Here is a 19164-nt window from a genome sequence, read left to right as displayed (position 1 = left end):
ATTAGTAGGTGCTTACGTGAGTGGGGGATAAATAAGATCTTCACTGTCACAGTTGATAATGCAAGCTCAAATTATGTGACAGTAAAAGAATTGTCTAAGCAATTAACAAAAATGGGAACTAATTTGATGAACGGTAATCACCTTCACGTGAGGTGTATGGCTCATATCATGAATCTTGTCGTCCAGGATGGTTTAAAAGAATGCTCTTTGTCTATTGAACGTGTTAGACATGCAGTTAGATATGTTAGGCAGTCTCCTGCGAGGTTGAAAAGATTTCAAGAAAGTTGTGACAATGAACAACTCAGTTGCAAAAAATCTTTATGTTTAGATGTTCCAACTAGGTGGAATTCCACCTATCTGATGTTGAGTAGGGCTGTTGAATTTGAGAATGCATTTTCAAATTATGCTTCCCGTGAAATTGGCCTGAGACATTATCTTGAAAATTCTTATGTTGAAATTGGAATCACTGCCGGTGAACTTTTGAGTAGTGATTGGGTCCATGTGAAAAGAATTACGAGATTTCTTGAGATCTTTTATCTTCTTACTTTGAAAATATCTGGATCACGTTATGTTACGTCAAATATTCATTTTCTTGAAATGTGTACGGTTGCTGTTTATTTGAATCAATTGATGGCAAGGGAAGACACTGGTTTAAGCGATATGGCAAAAAAGATGAAAGAAAAATTTAATAAGTATTGGGGATATCCAACAAAAATGAACAAGATAATTTTTATTTCATGTATTTTGGATCCTCGTTACAAGCTTGAATCAGTTAGCTATGCACTTGTAAAGATGTTTGGGGAAAAAGGGTCATCTATACAAGCAGAAGTAAAGAAGTACATGACTTCATTATTTAGAGAGTATGTAAAATCCAGCTCAAAAGGCAGCATGCTTGTTGAATCTTCACCTTGCTCTTCACTAGACACTGCTACTTCCGGGCTTTCTAGCAGTCAAGTAAGTACCCAAAGTACAGGACTTTTAGAATCACTCATGAAAGATCTAAAGAACTATAAAACAGCGAGTGGAGGTGTGGATGCTAGAACGGAGTTAGATAAATATTTTGGTGAAGAAACTGAGGATGACAATAAAGAATTTAACATCCTAGACTGGTGGAAAATGAACTCAGCTAGATTTCCTATTCTTACTGAGATGGATCGTGATGTATTAGCTGTACCAGTTTCAAGTGTGGCATCTGAATCTGCGTTTAGTACTGGAGGACGTCTTCTTGATTCATTTAGGAGTTCATTGACTCCTAAATTAGTGCAAGCTCTAGTGTATCTTCAAGATTGGCTTCGAAGTGAAAAATTAAAACAACTTGTTAGTGTTGAGGAAGATCTTGATAATCTTGAGCAGCTTGAACAAGGTAATAATACTTTTTATTATATTTGTTGTATATTATTGTTGTAAATGGTTTATACTTATTACATGACTCATTATGATAATTTTCTCTTCAGATTTAGCCAGCGCTGGGAAAGACCCTGCTGTAGTTGACATATAGTACAAGGTGACTTTCATAAGGTTCTGTTATCTTCTCGTTGTTTGTTTGAATGCACTTAAAATTTTACATATTAACAATTCTGTTTTTTATTGTAGGATACTTGCTGGTTGCTGCAATAGAAAAAGCACCAGCAGTTGTGCGAAAGAAGTTGTGCAAGGAAAAGCAAATATGCTATTGGATTATATTGTGCAAAAGTAGACTAACTAGATGTGAAAAAGAACTGATTATTTTTAACACAACTGATTAGTGATCTATTTGAGTGGCATAATATAGTACTTTATATTTTATGTTGTTTAATTGAATTTCGGTTCTTGTTAGTTCTTCCAACAATGTGATGCTCTACTGAGAATCTGATATTATACTGACTCTATATTCTAAATTGTGTTCACTTTGTTGACAAGTATTTTTACTTTGGTTGTTAGCTGATGCAACATCACTTGGTTCTACACTGTTTGTTTTGTTCTGTGCATAAAGAATTTCCCTTTGAACAGACCTTTAGCACTTGCACTCACTGTGAGTTTCAATGGAGCTAGTGCAGCTTTATGCAACTTTGCTGCAATTTCTACAACTAGCAAGTTCCCACATATGCACCAATTAATGCATTTGTGCTATATATATATATATATCAGAAAAGAACTATCTTCCAGCATCCAACTACATGGGCTAGAAGCACATATGTGAAAACTTCTCAAATGTGGCTTTCATTTTTGCACTTTCAATGAGCAACTATAGGCAATCCATAAAACAGAGTGAGAATGTGTTGGGTCATTAATTTTAGTGTCGGATCTTCTTTCACTTCTTTCATTTTTTCTTATATTTAGCCGATACACCACCCGATAACCGTCCGATAATTGCTAATCCGATACCGAACCAACCGATATTTTATAGGTTGGCTAGCGGATTAGTACTTTTAAAAGCCGATAACCGTTAAGCCGAACCGTTAAGCAAAATAATCCGTCCGATCCGCCCGATAAGCAGCCCTAGTTAGGATGGGGAGAAGTGAACGGATAGGAGATGACGCAGTTTGAATTTACCGAGGGTATGATCATAAATAAATAGGAAGTTATGGAAAACACAAATTAGGGTAGAAGGCTAATCGGTAGTTGAGCGTTGTCACGCTTATCCTCCCATACTAGTAGTCGTAGTATTATGTTGTAGTTTCTTGTCCTTCGATTTATGTTATTTTTTGTACTTCGATTATCGTGTGATTTTGTGATAGTTATTGTTTTTTTTTTCCAGGCTGCTTTGTCATGCTGTATATAGTATTTTGCCATGACTTTTGTACTTTCATTATTACTTTTTTCTGTATTGTTTTGATTTGCTTTCCCTTGAGCCGAGAATCTATCGGAACAACCTCTCTACCTCCCAAGTCTCAAGGTAAGGTTTAAAGGCTGCAGACACTGTACCCTTACCACACCCACTTGTGAGATTACATTGGGTATGATGATGATAATTGAAAATGATTTGTATACTATTAGTAAAATTTAACAATTTATTAAAGATCACTCATCCTCTGCAATGGTTGGTTGCTAAACAGTTTATTACCGTAATTTTTTTATTTATAGATAAAAGTGATAAAAAGATAGCACATACTTTAAGTAAGTATCATATTGATTTTGATGCAGACATATTCGTATGCTTTCAAATATTTCAACTATCTCTATGAAAAATAGGGAAAATGTGGAAATATATCTCTCAACTTTGTGATTTACAACAGATACACTCCTCGTTAAAAAAGTGGTATATTTATACCCCTGTCGTTATACAAATAATGCAAATATATCTTTTTTACTGATTTTTTTTTCTTTTTAAAATCATCTAGCTTATGTTTTAATTTTAAAAATGTCATGTGGCTTAAAAAGTAGTGTGCCCATTTTTTTTTGAGTAGATGTATTTTTTAAAGACATGTAGTAGTTTTCTTTTCTTGTGGGTTGGGTCTGGTTCTTTTAAAAAAATGGATAAACTTATTTTTATAAAAGTCACAGAGATATTTTTCTAAACGAACCAGACTCCGTCCACTAAGAATTTTTTTTTCACGTGGCTATCAAAAATAAGTCTACTAAAAAATGGGCAGACTCATTTTTTAAAGCCACATGATATTTTTTGAAATTAAAAAATAAGCTAATTAATTTTTAAAAAATTCTATCAACAAAAAGAGTATATCTGCATTATTTGTATAAAGACATAAGTATATTTGATCCATTTGTGTAACGATAGGGTATATATGCACCACTTTTTAACTAGAATATATTTACCCTAAATCACAAAATTGATTATCCATTTACACCTTTGCCCTAAAAAAGTAAATTAATACAACGGAAGTAACTAATCCAAATTGACGCGATGGTTATATGTAGAGGATCAAAAAGAAAAGATCCAGAATATAATTTCAGTTAAGCTTGCTTTCTTTCTTTCTTTTTCTTGCGTTTATTTCCACGCAAATAGCGAAATCATATTATTTCCTTGAAGCATAAAAACCATATTATTGTTATTATTTGAAGTAAAAAAGAAAAAAAAGAGTAAAATAGCGGAATTGGGAGAAGGCGGAAAGACTGGAGTAGTAATCAGCAAGTGATTCTGTTCTACGAATTGCTTCTTCGTCTCACTTTTTCCCCTCAATTTCTTGTTGGCGGAAACCCTAGTTTCTTCAGTCAAATGGAAATCGATTCTGCAGAGTATCAGTTAAGGTGTCAACTTAGTGGTCACGATGACGATGTATGATTCTCTTTATATATCTATAGTTCTTGGCTTTTGGAATAAATTGTATCTTTACATGTAAATTCTTGGTTGCTTAGTTGATTGACTTACAATATATTCTCATTCAAGAAATTTGTTGATATATGTTCTTGCACACGTGGGCACCTGATGCTAACTGTTACTATCTTAGTTTGACTGGGCACAAAGTTTAAGGAATAAAAGAGACTTGTGTCTAGTGTAGTTTTAAACTTGACATGTAGGATGTTTTGGGACATACCAAAAAAGGAAAGTAAGACACTTAAATTGAGACGGACGGAGTATTAACTTTGTGTAGGTTATACATGTATGATTGCCTTACTTTGTACTAATTTGTGTTTGAAGTATATAAAAAGGAAAAAAATTCTGGATCAGCTTTTACAGTTTTTTTTTTTTTTTGATGATTGTACAAAACTAGGTCCGGGGGATTTGCATATGTGACAATGTTGGTTTTGCAACATCATCTAGAGACAGAACTATTAGGTTTTGGTCTCCAGATGAATCTGACCACCGCAGTTATACTACGTCAAAGATATTGCTAGGGCATACAAGTTTTGTTGGTCCACTAGCTTGGGTTGCTCCGAGTGAGGGGCTTCCTGAGGGAGGACTTGTATCTGGTGGCATGGATACTCTTATCTTGGTGTGGAATTTGGCTACTGGAGAGAAAATTCAGACACTTAAGGGTCATAAGTTGCAAGTTACAGGTATTGCTTTGGATGGCTCAGACGTTGTATCAACATCTGTTGATTGGTATGTGAAATTTCTTACTCTTACTGAGTATGCTCTATTTATTTGCAGCAGAATTTCTCACGCTTATCAATCTAATCCCATTTACCTTTGGTTCTTTAGTTGTACAAATGGAAAAAGAGAATTTGCTCGTCATTTTTCTTGCATTGAATTAGCGATTATATTAGTCTCTCAGTGTATACTGAGTTTCTCATTGAGTGACCATGGGCATTAAGTCAATACTTGAGTTTTACGGTACGTAAATAGAAATATATCTTAAAGTAGAGATAAAGTGAGTTCATTGGAGGCAGAAAAATATTAGGTGATTTCTTCCTGTCGGCCAAGCCTTGGTGCACAGAGTTACCACGTAATTGTGCTAGTGGGAGAGAGCAGGTACCCCGTAGAATTAGTCAAGGTGCGTGCAAGCTGGCCCGAACACCACGATTACCAAAAAAAAAAGTGGAGATAGAGTGAGCTTTAGGATGAATTTGAACTTTTGTTAGTATAGAAGTGATTCAATGCTGCCTGTATTACCTCATTTGGTAATACAAAAAATTGATCATAGAGTGTGATCAAAAGATTCTCTTTTGGAAACTACTTAAAAAAAAAAAAAAAAAAAAAAAAAGATTCTCTCCTAGGAACCATGAGGTTTTGACAATTGCGAACTGTGTATTTTAACAGTGGATCAAGTAGCATTTGGAACTAGGATATGTCTAGAGTAAGGAGTTAAGTAATTTGGAACTTATATTTACTAGCACGGTTGACAGATCTTTTTGTTCATGTTTTTTGGAGTGCCTTGGGTATTTCCGATCTTTGCATTATGCAGGCCAACTTATTTACATATGCCAAGGTCTTGTCCTGATAGCATTCCTTCTTGCAATGTGTTAAGGTCGATTGCTGTTAGTTGTTCACATCAGTGGTTATTTGCCCTGCTCAAATACCTTTCTGGGTGCATACCTTTATAGTGTTCCCCTTGTTAAATGGTTTGCTTACTGTTTATTTGTGCCAAAATTTTTAGCTGGTTACAGTCCATTGCATGTTGAGGGAGGAATATCAGTGTCAATGGACTTCTTCCATCAACTTAAGGGGTCGTTTTGTCATTTTCTGAAACTTTCATGTCTGTTTACATGTTCCTTGTCTCAGTACATTAAGACGATGGAGGAAAGGCCAAGAGGTTGAAGTTTTGGAAGCTCATAAAGCAGCTATCCAAGCAATTATTAAATTGCCCTCAGGCGAGCTTGTTACAGGTATCTAGTGAAGTTTTCCATTTCTTTAGGTATTTCCTCTGTTTCTTTTCATCTATTGACACGCTTCTGAATTATTAAGATCTTAAAACTTTGTTGCACGATCAATTCACCTAAACATCAAGTTATCTGCATTTATAACGGAACTTCTCCAGCTTTTAGCATCTTCAAGATAATATATAGGTTGTACTAAGAGGACCAGATTTTAAATTGATATCCTGTGACTGAATGATGGTGATTATGTTGCTATTAGGCTCAAGTGACACAACGCTGAAGCTTTGGAAGGGAGCAGCATGTACACACACTTTTTCTGGGCATACAGGTTTGGTGCATGCTTTTGTTCATATGAATGTGGCTCTTTGATATTTTTGTGACATTTATGTATTTGTTTGTCTTTGCCATCTCTTCTTAAAGCAAGTCTGCTACTTTCGCTCTCCGTCTATTTAAATTTGGTTAATATGTCTCTTCAAGTATGGATTTGAAGAAATTATTCGTTAAAAGGAAACATATATGGATGGTGTAATGTCTCTCATAATTAAGAAAGTTCTGATTTCCAGAACTAGCATCTGACATTTAGGATGATCGCATGATATTTTGATCATTCTAGCTCTTTGAGGTCATTATCATTCTATCTTCTGTGCCTCTTTATGATTTTATCTTTCTCTGTGTAGAAGCTTTTTTTTCCCATTGGTTCCTTTGTTCGTAATGTACTTCATGCAACTCTTTATGCTTGTTTGTCAGTCTTGTCCTTTTCAAAGGTTTCATGCTGTGCTTCCGATATGTGCTTATGGAGTGTTGCATTGTGCAGACACTGTTCGAGGACTTGCCGCAGTGCCTGGTTTAGGAATTCTTTCTGCATCCCATGATGGGTGAGGTTTTGCTTTATACTGTCATCTCTTTTCTATAGAGTTGTTTCTGATCTTTCGTGTGCTATGGTTTGGCACAATATACAAGAACTTTTAACATGGGATCTCAGAGGAAATTTATTTCTCTAGTACTCTAGTTTAGTAAATAGTACGGCAAAATCTGAGAATCAGAGCTTATACTCTGTTTCTGATCTTCTCAAATGGTAAATAGTACGGCAAAAGCTGAGAATCAGAGCTATACTCTGTTTCTGATCTTTCAAATGATTAACGTGATGTGCGAATTGTTCTTATATAAATAAAATAAAATGATGTGAGGATTGTTGTCATAGCTCTGTTCCAGACGTCCATACAAAGTCTTATTCGAGTTGGCACACTTTGTTATAGAATAAGCTGTGCATGGAGCTGGAAAGTTGACCTCCCTCCTTCCTTTTGTTCTGATCTTGGTTAAGAAAGGACAACAATGATAAATTGCACATAGTAATATGCCCTCAAGAGTGACATGTGAAGTGGTTGGGTTCGTTTATTGACTCATGTCATGCTGGATTTGAAGAAATAGAAATGAAAGTCTAATTCTTTTTGGAAGTGCTGGGGAATCATATCATATTCAGGTTTCCTACTTTTTGTATAGTGGGATAAACATCAACGAAATCATTGTTTACCAAAAAATGAATCTCTAGGGTTCATACCGCAAGTTAATTAGGTGCATGGTTAAGATTCTGAAGTTACTCCGGTTGTCTCACAAAGGCCCTAGTTTAGTATTCCTAAGTTTTTTTGTGCTTTTCCTTCTTTAACAAAGTGTTATTTCTAATCCGTGAATGTCTCATTTTGACAGTTCCATAAGGCTGTGGGAACTTTGTGGTCAAGTTCTACTGGAGATGGTTGGTCACACTTCTATTGTCTATTCTGTTGATGCTCATGCCTCTGGGCTTATAGTCAGTGGCAGTGAGGATCGTTTTGCAAAGCTATGGAAAGGTAATATTAATTTTTTCCTTTTATGCATTGCCTCTAATTCATCCATTGTAGTTGTGTACATTGTTTTCCTATGATCTCTCTGCATATGCAGCTCTTACCATACCTTTCTCACCCTTTTGGCTAAGATCAAATACATGCAGCTCTCGCCATTTAACCAGTAAAGTTTTCTTTCAGAAATGAGGGCTGATAAAATGGTTTGACCTCTTATTGTAAATTGTAAAGATGGCAATAGTGTATGCAACTGTTCTGGTAGTTGCCTATTCAGGAGAAGCTTTTTGGATTTTAGCCTCTGAAACATTGCGTTTGTACTTCAGTGAGCTGTATTTTTTCTTTCTTCTTCTAAAGCTGGCATTGGTCTCCTCAATTAGGCACTGATTATTACATAATAAAATCTCAAAGATCATTAAATAACTGATGGATAATTGGAAGCTCCCTTCTCATTTGTACAGAAAGGGGGAAAATGTATCATGATCACCATATCCTTAATTGTGTATTGTCCTGTATAAAGAAAAACACTAATGTTCTGAATGGTGAATGCTTGCTGGCAGCTACTGTGAACCCCCCCCCACACACACACAAAAAAAAAAAAAAAAAACCACCCTATTGTGGTTTCTTTGGTAAAGGAGAGTTTCAAGGAGTTTAGGACAAACTGACTTCTGTTTCGAATACCTAAGTCATAGCAGTCACTGCTATCCTAACTGCAATTTGTAAACGTCCTCAATATCCTTGATTTTTACATTATGATATTTCTTATTGTTTCGTCTCCGTCTGATCATGGACGTGAAGTGACTGTGTTGCAGATGGAGTTTGTGTCCAAAGCCTAGAGCATCCTGGCTGTGTTTGGGATGTCAAATTCTTAGACAACGGCGACATTGTGACCGCATGCTCTGACGGTGTTGTGCGCATTTGGACTGCCCATCAGGATAAGATTGCTGAACCTCTAGAACTGGAGTCATATGCTGCCCAACTCTCACAGCACACGCTCAGTAGGTTCGGCATCCAGATTCTTCTAATTAGTCTTTCTCTGCTATATTTTTATGGATCCTGATTAGTCTTTCCAATATTGTTTTTGGCTGGCAGTAGCTTCTGTGTGATTAATACTGTAGGATAAGTCACTTTGCCATGCTGCGCTTGTTTATTATAATCACATTGTCTCAAGTCTACAGTATTCATGTTTCTTTATGTTTTTGTTTTCTACTTTGCCCTTTTTTTGGGTTCAAAAGGTGCTTGGCCTTTACTTCATTGAAAATTTTATGTTTTTGTATATTCTTGATCTTTTGGTCTACCCTTTGTATATGGCCGTTTTGGCAATGTTAATGTATGAAAATACTTTTACTTGATCAAAGTTTTTCCCCAGGTTTGGTATGTGCATGAGTTTATCAAAACTAAACCTCTTTCTGGCTGTTTTCTTTCTCCTACATGTGGTTGTTGAATTAAATGATGCTCACAGAAGCATTGCTATTTGGATATCAAATTATATATATGGTCTAATTCAAGTTTTATCTCATTTATCTTAGGAAGAGAGTTGGAGGGTTGAAATTGGAAGAGCTTCCTGGGCTGGAGTCCTTACAGACCCCAGGTTTGAGTTGTGTCATCATATTTTATAAGTTGTCTCGTCAATTTACTCTTGGACTAAACAAAAAAAACAAAAAAGTGTTTGGAATTTGAGCAGTTGGATAAGTGACCTATCAAAAGTAGAAAAGAAAAAGAAAGTAGTTGCTTATGTGAGTATATTTGCTTCTCTCCCAATATTCAAAACTAAGAACCTGCTCAAAAGAACCTAAGGGTAATAGAAAAAATCTAGTATCTGACGCTGCAATCGAAGTTCTCTCCTGCTCTAATGGTTTGTCTCCTGCTCTAATGGTTTGTCTTTTGATGTGTTGAGCAGGTACTAGTGATGGGCAAACCAAAGTTGTCCGTGAAGGGGACAATGGAGTGGCATATGCATGGAATATGATGGAACAGAAGTGGGATAAAGTAATAATAGGATTTGTGTTTAATTTTTGCTTTCACTGCTATTTTCTCCATATATTTGGTCACTCTCGTTCCTAGTTTTTTTTTGGGTTTTTGGGTTTTTTTAGTTTAATTGTTTTTCTTCTCATTTGGGGATACCCAGGTAGTTGGGAAGGGAGTGTGACCCTCCGCTAGTGTATATAGTTTCGCGTGCTCTATAGCTAAAATTTTGGTCTTAATATGCATGACCAACCTTATAGCTAATTTGTAATTTATGTCACTCCTCTGCATTTCACAGAGCCTGCATCTGTTGTGGATTCACGGTCTGTTTATTCAAAGCTGCACTTGGATAGTTTTTGTTGCTAGACTGTCTAAATACTTGACACTTTTGTCGTATGCCTGCTGTTGTTCTCTCATTGATCTATCATGTAACTAGGCTGTCTATAGAATTGTTGTTCCTTTGTACTTTTTTTGAGAACTGGTACTGTTGTATTCCTCAGCATTAAGGATATGCTGGAGACCTCCAAAAAGGAATGACAAGTGTAAAACTAAAAAAAAAAAAAAAACAGATTGACAAAGCTCCTAATAAATATACAAGATTTTCTACTTTCCTATACATTGCTCTTTACAAAAATAGAAAGATACATACAATTCCATTTCTTTTTCTGAATGGAATTGGATATATATTAAACATCTCCCATTTCTTTCTTTCCACATTATCCACCAAATACATGAGTGGATTATCCTCCACCAGTTCTTCTTACTCTCGCTTCCCCTTCTTCTTATCCAGCAGCTCAACAAATCAGCAGTGCGTTCTGGCATACTCCATTTAACCTCTGTGAGGTTGAGAATGATTGCCCAGATTTGGGATGTAAATCTGCCGTGATGGGATGGATGGCTATTTGTTTCTACTGCTTCATTACATAAGAAGCATCTGGGTACTTTAGGTAGACCCCTTCTCCGAAGAGTCTCTTGGGTGAGACGAGGCCTCCTAAGTTCTAACTACCAAACCAAGTGAAGCATTTCACCTTGGCTGGTCCTATGCTTTCCCAAACATTCTTCCATAACCCTGAGTTTCCTCTAGCTTCACCCCTGTTTCCTCTCTCATAAGCCCTGTTGACAGAAAAGACTCCATCTTTGTTGTGTTTCCATCTAATAGTTTGAAAACCTCAATGTCCTTCAAAAGCTTTGCCACTCTCCCCCTCCCCAAATCATTCAAAATATCTCCTAAAGAGGAGATTCCCTCCTTGAGGAGTCCAACAATCATCCACAGTCGCATTATTGTTGGTGCATATAGAGAATAAATCAGGCAAAGAGTCCTCCCTTAAAAAAAAAAAAAATCATAGTACCATTTCCCACTCTAAAGCGTCTTCCAACTTATTCCACAAGGCTCTGATAGTTCTCCAGAACCCCACACCATATGTGATAGAGACCACATCTGTGGTTTGGACTGCTCATACTTGCTCTAGACTGCTCTATGTTGTTCCTTTGTTCTTATGCTGTTTGTTATTAATTTAGATTGGTGAAGTCGTTGATGGGCCTGATGATGGCATGGCACGTCCTCTTCTTGATGGAATCCAATATGATCATGGTCAGCACTGCTTATTCTGCTCTACCCTCTTCTTGCTGGTCTTTTGTATCACGTTTTTAGTTCCAGTCACCATTTAATTTATTTTTTGCATACAGTGTTTGATGTTGATATTGGAGATGGTGAACCTATTCGCAAATTGCCTTGCAATCGCTCAGGTATTTTAGTTTTCGTTTAGTTTAGTTTCTGTTTTGAGTTATTGAAGAGGAACTTATCTGTAGTTTCTGAAATTTTGGGTCTTATTCTCAGCTTTTTGTCGGCATGGTGCTGTGAACTTGTAATACTTTGCCACATCTTACTCTTTAATTTTTTACAGTAAGCATCCATGGTTATGTTTGATTATCTTCTGCATCTCTAATGCAGCAAAATGTTCCAAGAGATGCATTTGTGCTGCCCCTTCATTTGGATGAACCTTGCATTTTTGCTGCCCCTTCAAGAGATGACTTGTTTGAATAGATATTGATCTTTTGGTTAGAAATGGGTGGCTTGGGCTATGGCCTGTTGTTTAGCCCATCTTGATTGAACTTATCTCAGCCAAAGTAGCCTTTGATAGGTTAATGACCCCATTCATTGATTTAGCCTATTTTGACCCGCCCAAATTTAGGCTAACCCATCCATTTGACACCCTTAAATAGGTCATATCACTTAAAATAAAATACTAACTAAACCACATTTTGAATAGAAGATGGCACTCAGGAAGCAAGCTGAGGAGATTAAGTTTGAATGCTTGGGAAATATTCCCCGACAAAGACGTGTCCGTGTTGTTGAAGATATAATTAAGTAAATAAATTAGAAGTGTGATCTATGTAACAGTTTAAGCTTTTAGATGACATGGTCACACACTTTAATATGGTAAGCAGGCAAAGGTCCTGTTTTGAGTCTCACTGCCAGCCATTATAAAAAATGAATTTCCACGTGCTTGGCCCATAAAGAATCAGGCCAGGACATGAGAGGCCGTGTTGAAGATATGATTAAGTAAATAGATTAAAAGTGTACTCTCTCTAACAACGAAGGGGAGCCTTGGCGTAACTGGTAAAGTTGCTGCCATGTGACCAGGAGGTCACGGGTTCGAGCCGTGGAAACAGCCTCTTGTAGAAAGGCAAGGTAAGACTGCGTACAATAGACCCTTGTGGTCCGGCCCTTCCCCGAACCCCGCGCATAGCGGGAGCTTAGTGCACCGGGCTGCCCTTTACTCTCTCTAACAACGTAAGCTTCACACTTTAGTATGTGTTTCTGGTTGCACTTGTTCCTGCATGACTTCGACATGGTTTTTTATGTTTTGAATATTATGATATGCTGCACAATGTGGACTTGTAGATGCATTCTTTTTCTGTCATCAATCTCTATCTAATTTCTTTTTGGGGCATAACTTATTCTCTATTTCTAAGACAACTCTTCTTAATCTTACAGCCAAACATTCTTTTAAGTAATTGACAGAGAAAACATTCTTTTGAGTAATTGACAGATAATCCATATGACGTTGCTGACAAGTGGCTACTCAAAGAGAATCTGCCTCTTTCTTACCGTGAACAAATTGTGGAGTTTATTCTTCAAAATACTGGTCAGAAACAGTTTACTCCAGATCCATCATTCCGTGACCCCTACACTGGCAGTAAGAAATATTTACTTCGTTATGGAATAATACTTTGATTTTGATTTCGCTGCTGCCTCCACTTTATTCCTCTGTTTTCATTGTACAAAAACATGTCTTATATTTATTCTTATTTTCTTGCTTGCAGGTAGCGCTTATACACCAGGCCAACCATCAATGCCAGTTGGTAAGTTTGAAGTATTTTTAAAATTCCTTGGTTCCCAATTTGCCATCAGTAATTGTAAAATTAACTTACTTTTGTCATTATTACTTGCAGCCGCAGCAGCAAAACCTACTTTTAAGCATGTCCCAAAGGTAATAAAATTTGAGTTCTACAGCCAGTCAAATGGTCTCGTTGTACTGAAAAGCAACCAACCACACCAATTTCAACAACATGCCCAGTGTAGTCCCACAAGTGTGGTGTGGGGAGGGTGGGATGTACGCAGAGTTTAGCCCTACCTGTCTGGGGGAAAGAGACCAAGCACACCATTAAGTCAATTATTGTGCATGCAAAACTATGAAAAATAGAACTTGCTTATTATGAAGTATTGAACGGATGAAAGAACTCTTTGCCACTTTACAATGCAAAAGATATTTTGGTTTTCTTCTACTGATACCAAAATTCTGTAGTACTTCGACTAACAGGCTTTCATTTTCTTTCCAGAAAGGAATGCTTGTCTTTGATGCAGCGCAATTTGATGGTATCCTCAAGAAAGTTTCAGAGTTCAATAGTACTTTACTTTCTGACTCTGTAAGTTTTGTGTTTGCAATCGGTATAATTCTTGTCCTGCCATTCACAAGATGTATATAATTCTATGCCCTGTTAGGAAACTATTATTAACCTTGATATATATTAAACTAACCTTACAAAAAAAATAAAAAACTACATTTACCTTTATGAAGTCTTTAATTTGCTTTCTTCAAAAAACAGTGTCTGAAGTCTTTATGATCACTGAAATGGAAATATACCTTTATGCTATCAAGTTCAAAATCTGAGATTTGACAAGGGTCAATTTTTCTCTGTCTTCTTTCATTACTCATGCTTGTTCCATATTTCATCCTAAAGGCGCAAAAACATATGGCATTGACGGAGGCTGATATGTCCAGACTGGCTTCTATCCTTCATGTTTTGAAGGACACATCACACTACCATAGCAGGAAATTTTCAGATGATGACGTTGCAATGGTGCTGAAGTTGCTAAAAACATGGCCGCAGACGATGTTATTTCCAGGTGACTGTTTCTTCTGAAAAAAAAAGAAGAAAAAGGGCAGCCCGGTGCACTAAGCTCCCGCTATGGGCGGGGTCCGGGGAAGGGCCGGACCACAAGGGTCTATTGTACGCAGCCTTACCTTGCATTTCTGCAAGAGACTGTTTCTTCTGAAATATACTATTTAAATTAGTTGCAACATCCGAAGGGTAGGCATTGAATGATGACAATGAAATTAAAATAAATAAATAATGACAATGAAAGCTATGGGTTAGTGGGAATTGATTATCATAGTAGGAATTGACTATCGATTTCAAGGCCTGTTTGTTTTGGATCTTTTACTTGGTTTAACTTGAATTTCCTGGTTTAATAATATTCATAAAGAAAAGTATTGTTCAACTGCTGAACATCATTTCCATAATTTAGACGAAACAGGCTGCCAGTGCCAGCTAATTTAGAACAGAACTTTGATTTTGTTGTTGGTTTGTGTCTTTTTGGCATGATTTATCCAGTAAGGAGTTGTAGGTGCCAAAACTAAGCAATTTCAGGTGATTGTCAGATGACCTAAGTAAAAAGCTTATGGACAGTGCTGGCTCTCTCTTCCTTGTTTTTAGCTTCTCTCTCTTTTCAAACAGGAGATAATCAGATTTATCTTTACCGGAATTAAAAAGAGTAGCTTTGTTCATAAGCAAAACCTTTTGGGTTTGGATTGCTTATTTGCTTGTACTCGATTTTCTTATGTGTTCGAAGTTTTTCTTATTTACTAAAATTTGTGCTCACGCAAACAGTTCTCATATAAATTCTTCCACCTTTGATTATAGAAATGAAAGTTCTTGAAAAGAAGTAACTCAAAAGAGATTGTGGAAGTTTCAATCTTTTTCCAGTAGCTATATGTAGGATGTTAAAACTGTTCACTTTTCCTGTAAAGCGGTTGATGCTATGGTAGTCCTTCACGATGAAAGAACTCCTCAAACATGGTTGTGATTATGCAAATCCTAACTTGATTATTTTTAAAGGTTGTCTTCTACACTTATTGTTCTGATATTTGTTCATTTTCGTTGGCAGTAATCGATATTTTGAGGATGATCATACTGCACGGTCATGGTGCTGATGTACTTTCCAAGCATATCAACAATGCCAACGGTGTTGAATTTTCTCTCTTTATGACTACCGTGCTTGTTATTTCTGTGGAAGTGTTATTAGAGTCCGTGTTCGGCCGCTTGCCTAACATGCAAAGTGGGAGGGGGCGGATCTTGAGTTTCCTTCTTCTAAATAATTTTGCATGGTTATGATTACCAATTTTTTTACCATGTGGGTTTCGAGGTGACTCTTCTTTTCTAATTTTACCTAGATGTGCTTATGGAGTTGATCAAGAAGGTCACTACCAGTCCTCCACTTCCTGCAAATCTTCTGACAAGTGTTCGTGCTTTGACTAACTCCTTTAAGAATGGATCCTATCATGGTTGGCTGTTAAAGCATCGCGCGGAGGTTAGTGATTAGTGCATGTTGAACGCTACGGTGACCATACTTGATAGGAATTTTCTCCTTGAAAGTTAAATTTGCTCAGTAGTTTATTATTTTTGAGAATGTTTCCCTTGTATTTCTGTGGTGGTTGCTGGTAAATGCTTGGGGTTATTGGATTGAGGACACTGGCGTAGGCGTCTTTGATTATTTCCCACCAATTTAAAAGAAAAAATCTTCGTTGCTTCCTGTTTGATGTAGATGATCTGGGATTTCTTGTGTCCAGGCTGAGTAGATCTCTTCTGCTCAAGTTGAAAACTTGATTGTTAGCATCCCTATTTACTTCTGGTGAAATTGGATATTAGCGCTCAAGTTGAACTTGCTCTGAAGATGTGCATAAACTTGTTCATTTCCTTTACCATTTTTGGTTATGCAATTTTCTTGGGGTTTTGTGTGACTTGTACAGGTTAACATCGATTTGTGTGTTTGTTTTTCTTTTGCTGTCCTTGTAGGTTTTGGATGCCTATTCAACTTGCTACTCATCTACCAATAAGAATGTTCAGTTGGCTTATTCAACATTGATACTCAAGTAAGTAACTCGATGAGTATCTGTCCGAGTTTTAACCATCCAAGGCAAAGTTAGTCTTTGACCTAGAGGACTTTCATGTCCTCTGTTGCTTCATTTGTATTCATTGTGTTAGTGTAGGTTTACACTTAAGATCCAATCTTTCCCTTTAACGTGAACTAACAGAAATATACTTGTTGTTAAAGTTACTAATTCATTAAAAGAAGGGCAAAAGCGCAGCCGTATACAAGTAATTATAACAAAAAGTAGAAATCCTTGCAAAAGGACATGGTTTTCTATGAAAGCCACCCGCTTGTCTATACAACTAGGAATCTCATGGGTGCACCAAAAGGAAACAAGGAAAAAGAGTATTTCTTAAGTGTAGAAAATCTGTCGCTACTCAATCAAAAGCTTTCTCTTTCCTCTCTCACCATATGGTCCACATTAGTGCTAGAGGAGCAACAGCCCATGCCCTGCGTCTTTTATTTCTTCTTCTAAAGGTCCAGCTAAACATTGTTTCTTTCGCAGTGCTTTGCATCACCCACTCAATTCCAAACCATGTCAGAATTTCCCACCACAAACAAGACGCTATCCAGAAATATAGAATTTTAGTTCTTTTCACTTTGTTGTGCTTCTAGCTCATCAGAACTGCTTCTCTGTTTCACATTTGTTTTGTATCTCGCTATTTTGCTCTTTCCTTACATTCCTGCGGAAGGTACTTTTCTTCTGAGCCGAGGCTCTACCGGAAACAGCCTCTACACCTCACAAATGTAGGGGTAAGGTCTGCGTACATCCTACCCCCAGACCCCACTTGTGGGATCACACTGGGTTTGTTGTTAACTGCTTCTCTGTTTCTGTTTGCTTTCTACATCTATATATTAAGAGCTGCTGCTTCTTTCTGCTAGACCCCATGCAAGTGTAGTCGGATCCATTTGTGAGAAAAAGGAGCTTACTCTGTAAATTCATCATTTTCTAAGGTAGAACATTCATGGGAATTTTGTCACGTTTAGGCTTCCGGGGGATGATCTGATTATAATCTAATCTTTTGCTTTTTCTTTTTAGCTAATTTCACTTGTTTACTAACTAATGTTTGAAATGGTCATATGATGATGTTTCGGACTTGATATGCATTTGGAGCAGAAGTAATTCTGCTGATGGTTACATGAATCTATGTCTGCACTGCCCTTATTCTCATATTATCCAGTTTCCACAAATTCTTTCACGTTCTTGTTCTAACCCAGTAATTTATTGAATTTGCAGCTATGCTGTTCTCTTGATTGAAAAGAAGGATGAAGAGGGACAGTCTCAAGTTCTTTCGGCTGCACTTGAGGTTCCTACCATTTAGTGATTGCATCTGCCTCCCCTTCCCCGTTCCAATTGTCTCTGTCTCCCCCTTCCCTTGCATTTCACTGTCTACTTATGAGAAACAAAGTATTAATGCACTTTTGGTGGGAATACCTTTCCTACCTGAAGATTGCAGAAGAGGAAAGTGTTGAAGCTGATGCAAAATTTCGGGCTTTAGTTGCAATAGGATCACTGGTATGTTTGGTACTTTCATATCTCTGTTCTTGAATCCTAAGTAGGAAATATGGCTCAAACCCATAGATTTCTAAGCTTTTAACTAAGTAGTACCTAAAGTTTATTTTATTTGCCCCTGTTATTTAATTCATAATAACTCTCATTAACAGATGCTTGAAGGTGTCGTGAAAAAAATAGCGTTGGACTTTGACGTTGCAAATATTGCAAAAGCAGCAAAGGCATCTAAAGACACTAAGATTGCTGAAATTGGAGCTGACATTGAGCTCATCACAAAGCAGAGTTGAGCTACTAACTTAGCATGGGTCGCGGTTTAGAACATTTTTTGCCAGAGTGAAGAAGCACGAAACAGAATTATGCTTCTGGTTGTTTACAGCTTTGGCCAACAAGAAGGAAGCAGCTAGTCCTTTCGACAGCTAGTATGTTTGTTGCTCTAGGAGGGTACCTTTATCTGCTTCGATTTTATACACGAGACGATGTCACAATGTCTCTCTGGAGACAAGACCTTTTCTTCTTGTTGCTTTTTGTTAACAACAATGGTAAAGGAAAATGGTTGAACGTGACAAGAAAGAGAGTTGAACTTGTAAAAGCAGTCAAAATTTGTAATGAAATCTAAAGCAACTTTTCTTGACCTTTGCTTCGTTTTCGAAAAGAAATTACCAAACCAATTAAGTGACAAAAATGGTATATCCTCTCTTCTTAAACTAGAAAAGTTAAACTTGCTATGCTACATGCTACTACAACGTGTTTAAGAGCTTTAGAAAGTCAAATTCTATTTTTGCCAAAGTCGATATAGTTGCCTAAAATTTAAAGACTATATAAAGGATGCTAAAATCAGGTGGAGTTAACGTCAAGCCTCAAACTGATTAAGAAATAGGCGGCTTTTGGCATAAAGTAGCCTTTAGGAGTTCGGACTGTATTTTCTTTTGGGTTAATTAATGAGAAATTAACATATGCGGCTTTGTTTTACTTCATATTTTGTTTATAAATTTTTTTTTGGCTGAGGGATAAAATGCTCGTTTTATCCAGGAGTCGATAGCACCAATTACCATCGACTCCCAGGATAATAATTCAGTGCACGGATTACTTTGATGAGTTAAAAAAAAATTGTGCAGATTACTATGATGTAAATTTTGTGAACTTCCACCATATAATACAATCTCACTCATGCATCTTATTAGAAGGTTCTTCCAGCTAATCACGGTCCCTCACCTTAAAAAAAT

General features: G+C 36.8%; 1 protein-coding gene across 1 annotated transcript; it reads left to right on the top strand.

Moving 5' to 3' along the window:
• The first annotated feature begins 3867 nt into the window (after positions 1–3867).
• On the top strand, positions 3868–18572 carry LOC132599142 (uncharacterized). Its single transcript, XM_060312372.1, has 22 exons — positions 3868–4213; positions 4650–4981; positions 6101–6204; positions 6455–6523; positions 7010–7070; positions 7900–8039; positions 8840–9029; positions 9557–9618; positions 9928–10016; positions 11511–11583; positions 11679–11738; positions 13046–13192; positions 13320–13358; positions 13449–13486; positions 13836–13922; positions 14238–14403; positions 15445–15522; positions 15731–15867; positions 16353–16429; positions 17666–17735; positions 17879–17944; positions 18094–18572. The coding sequence occupies exons 1-22, from the start codon at positions 4154–4156 to the stop codon at positions 18226–18228; spliced, it is 2280 nt and encodes a 759-aa protein (XP_060168355.1). The 5' UTR covers positions 3868–4153; the 3' UTR covers positions 18229–18572.
• Positions 18573–19164: the final 592 nt, after the last annotated feature.

This window comes from Lycium barbarum, chromosome 6 (assembly GCF_019175385.1).
Source record: "Lycium barbarum isolate Lr01 chromosome 6, ASM1917538v2, whole genome shotgun sequence".
NCBI lineage: Eukaryota > Viridiplantae > Streptophyta > Magnoliopsida > Solanales > Solanaceae > Lycium > Lycium barbarum.
Note: the sequence above shows the minus strand (reverse complement) of the source record. Positions and strands in the feature narration are given on the sequence as shown.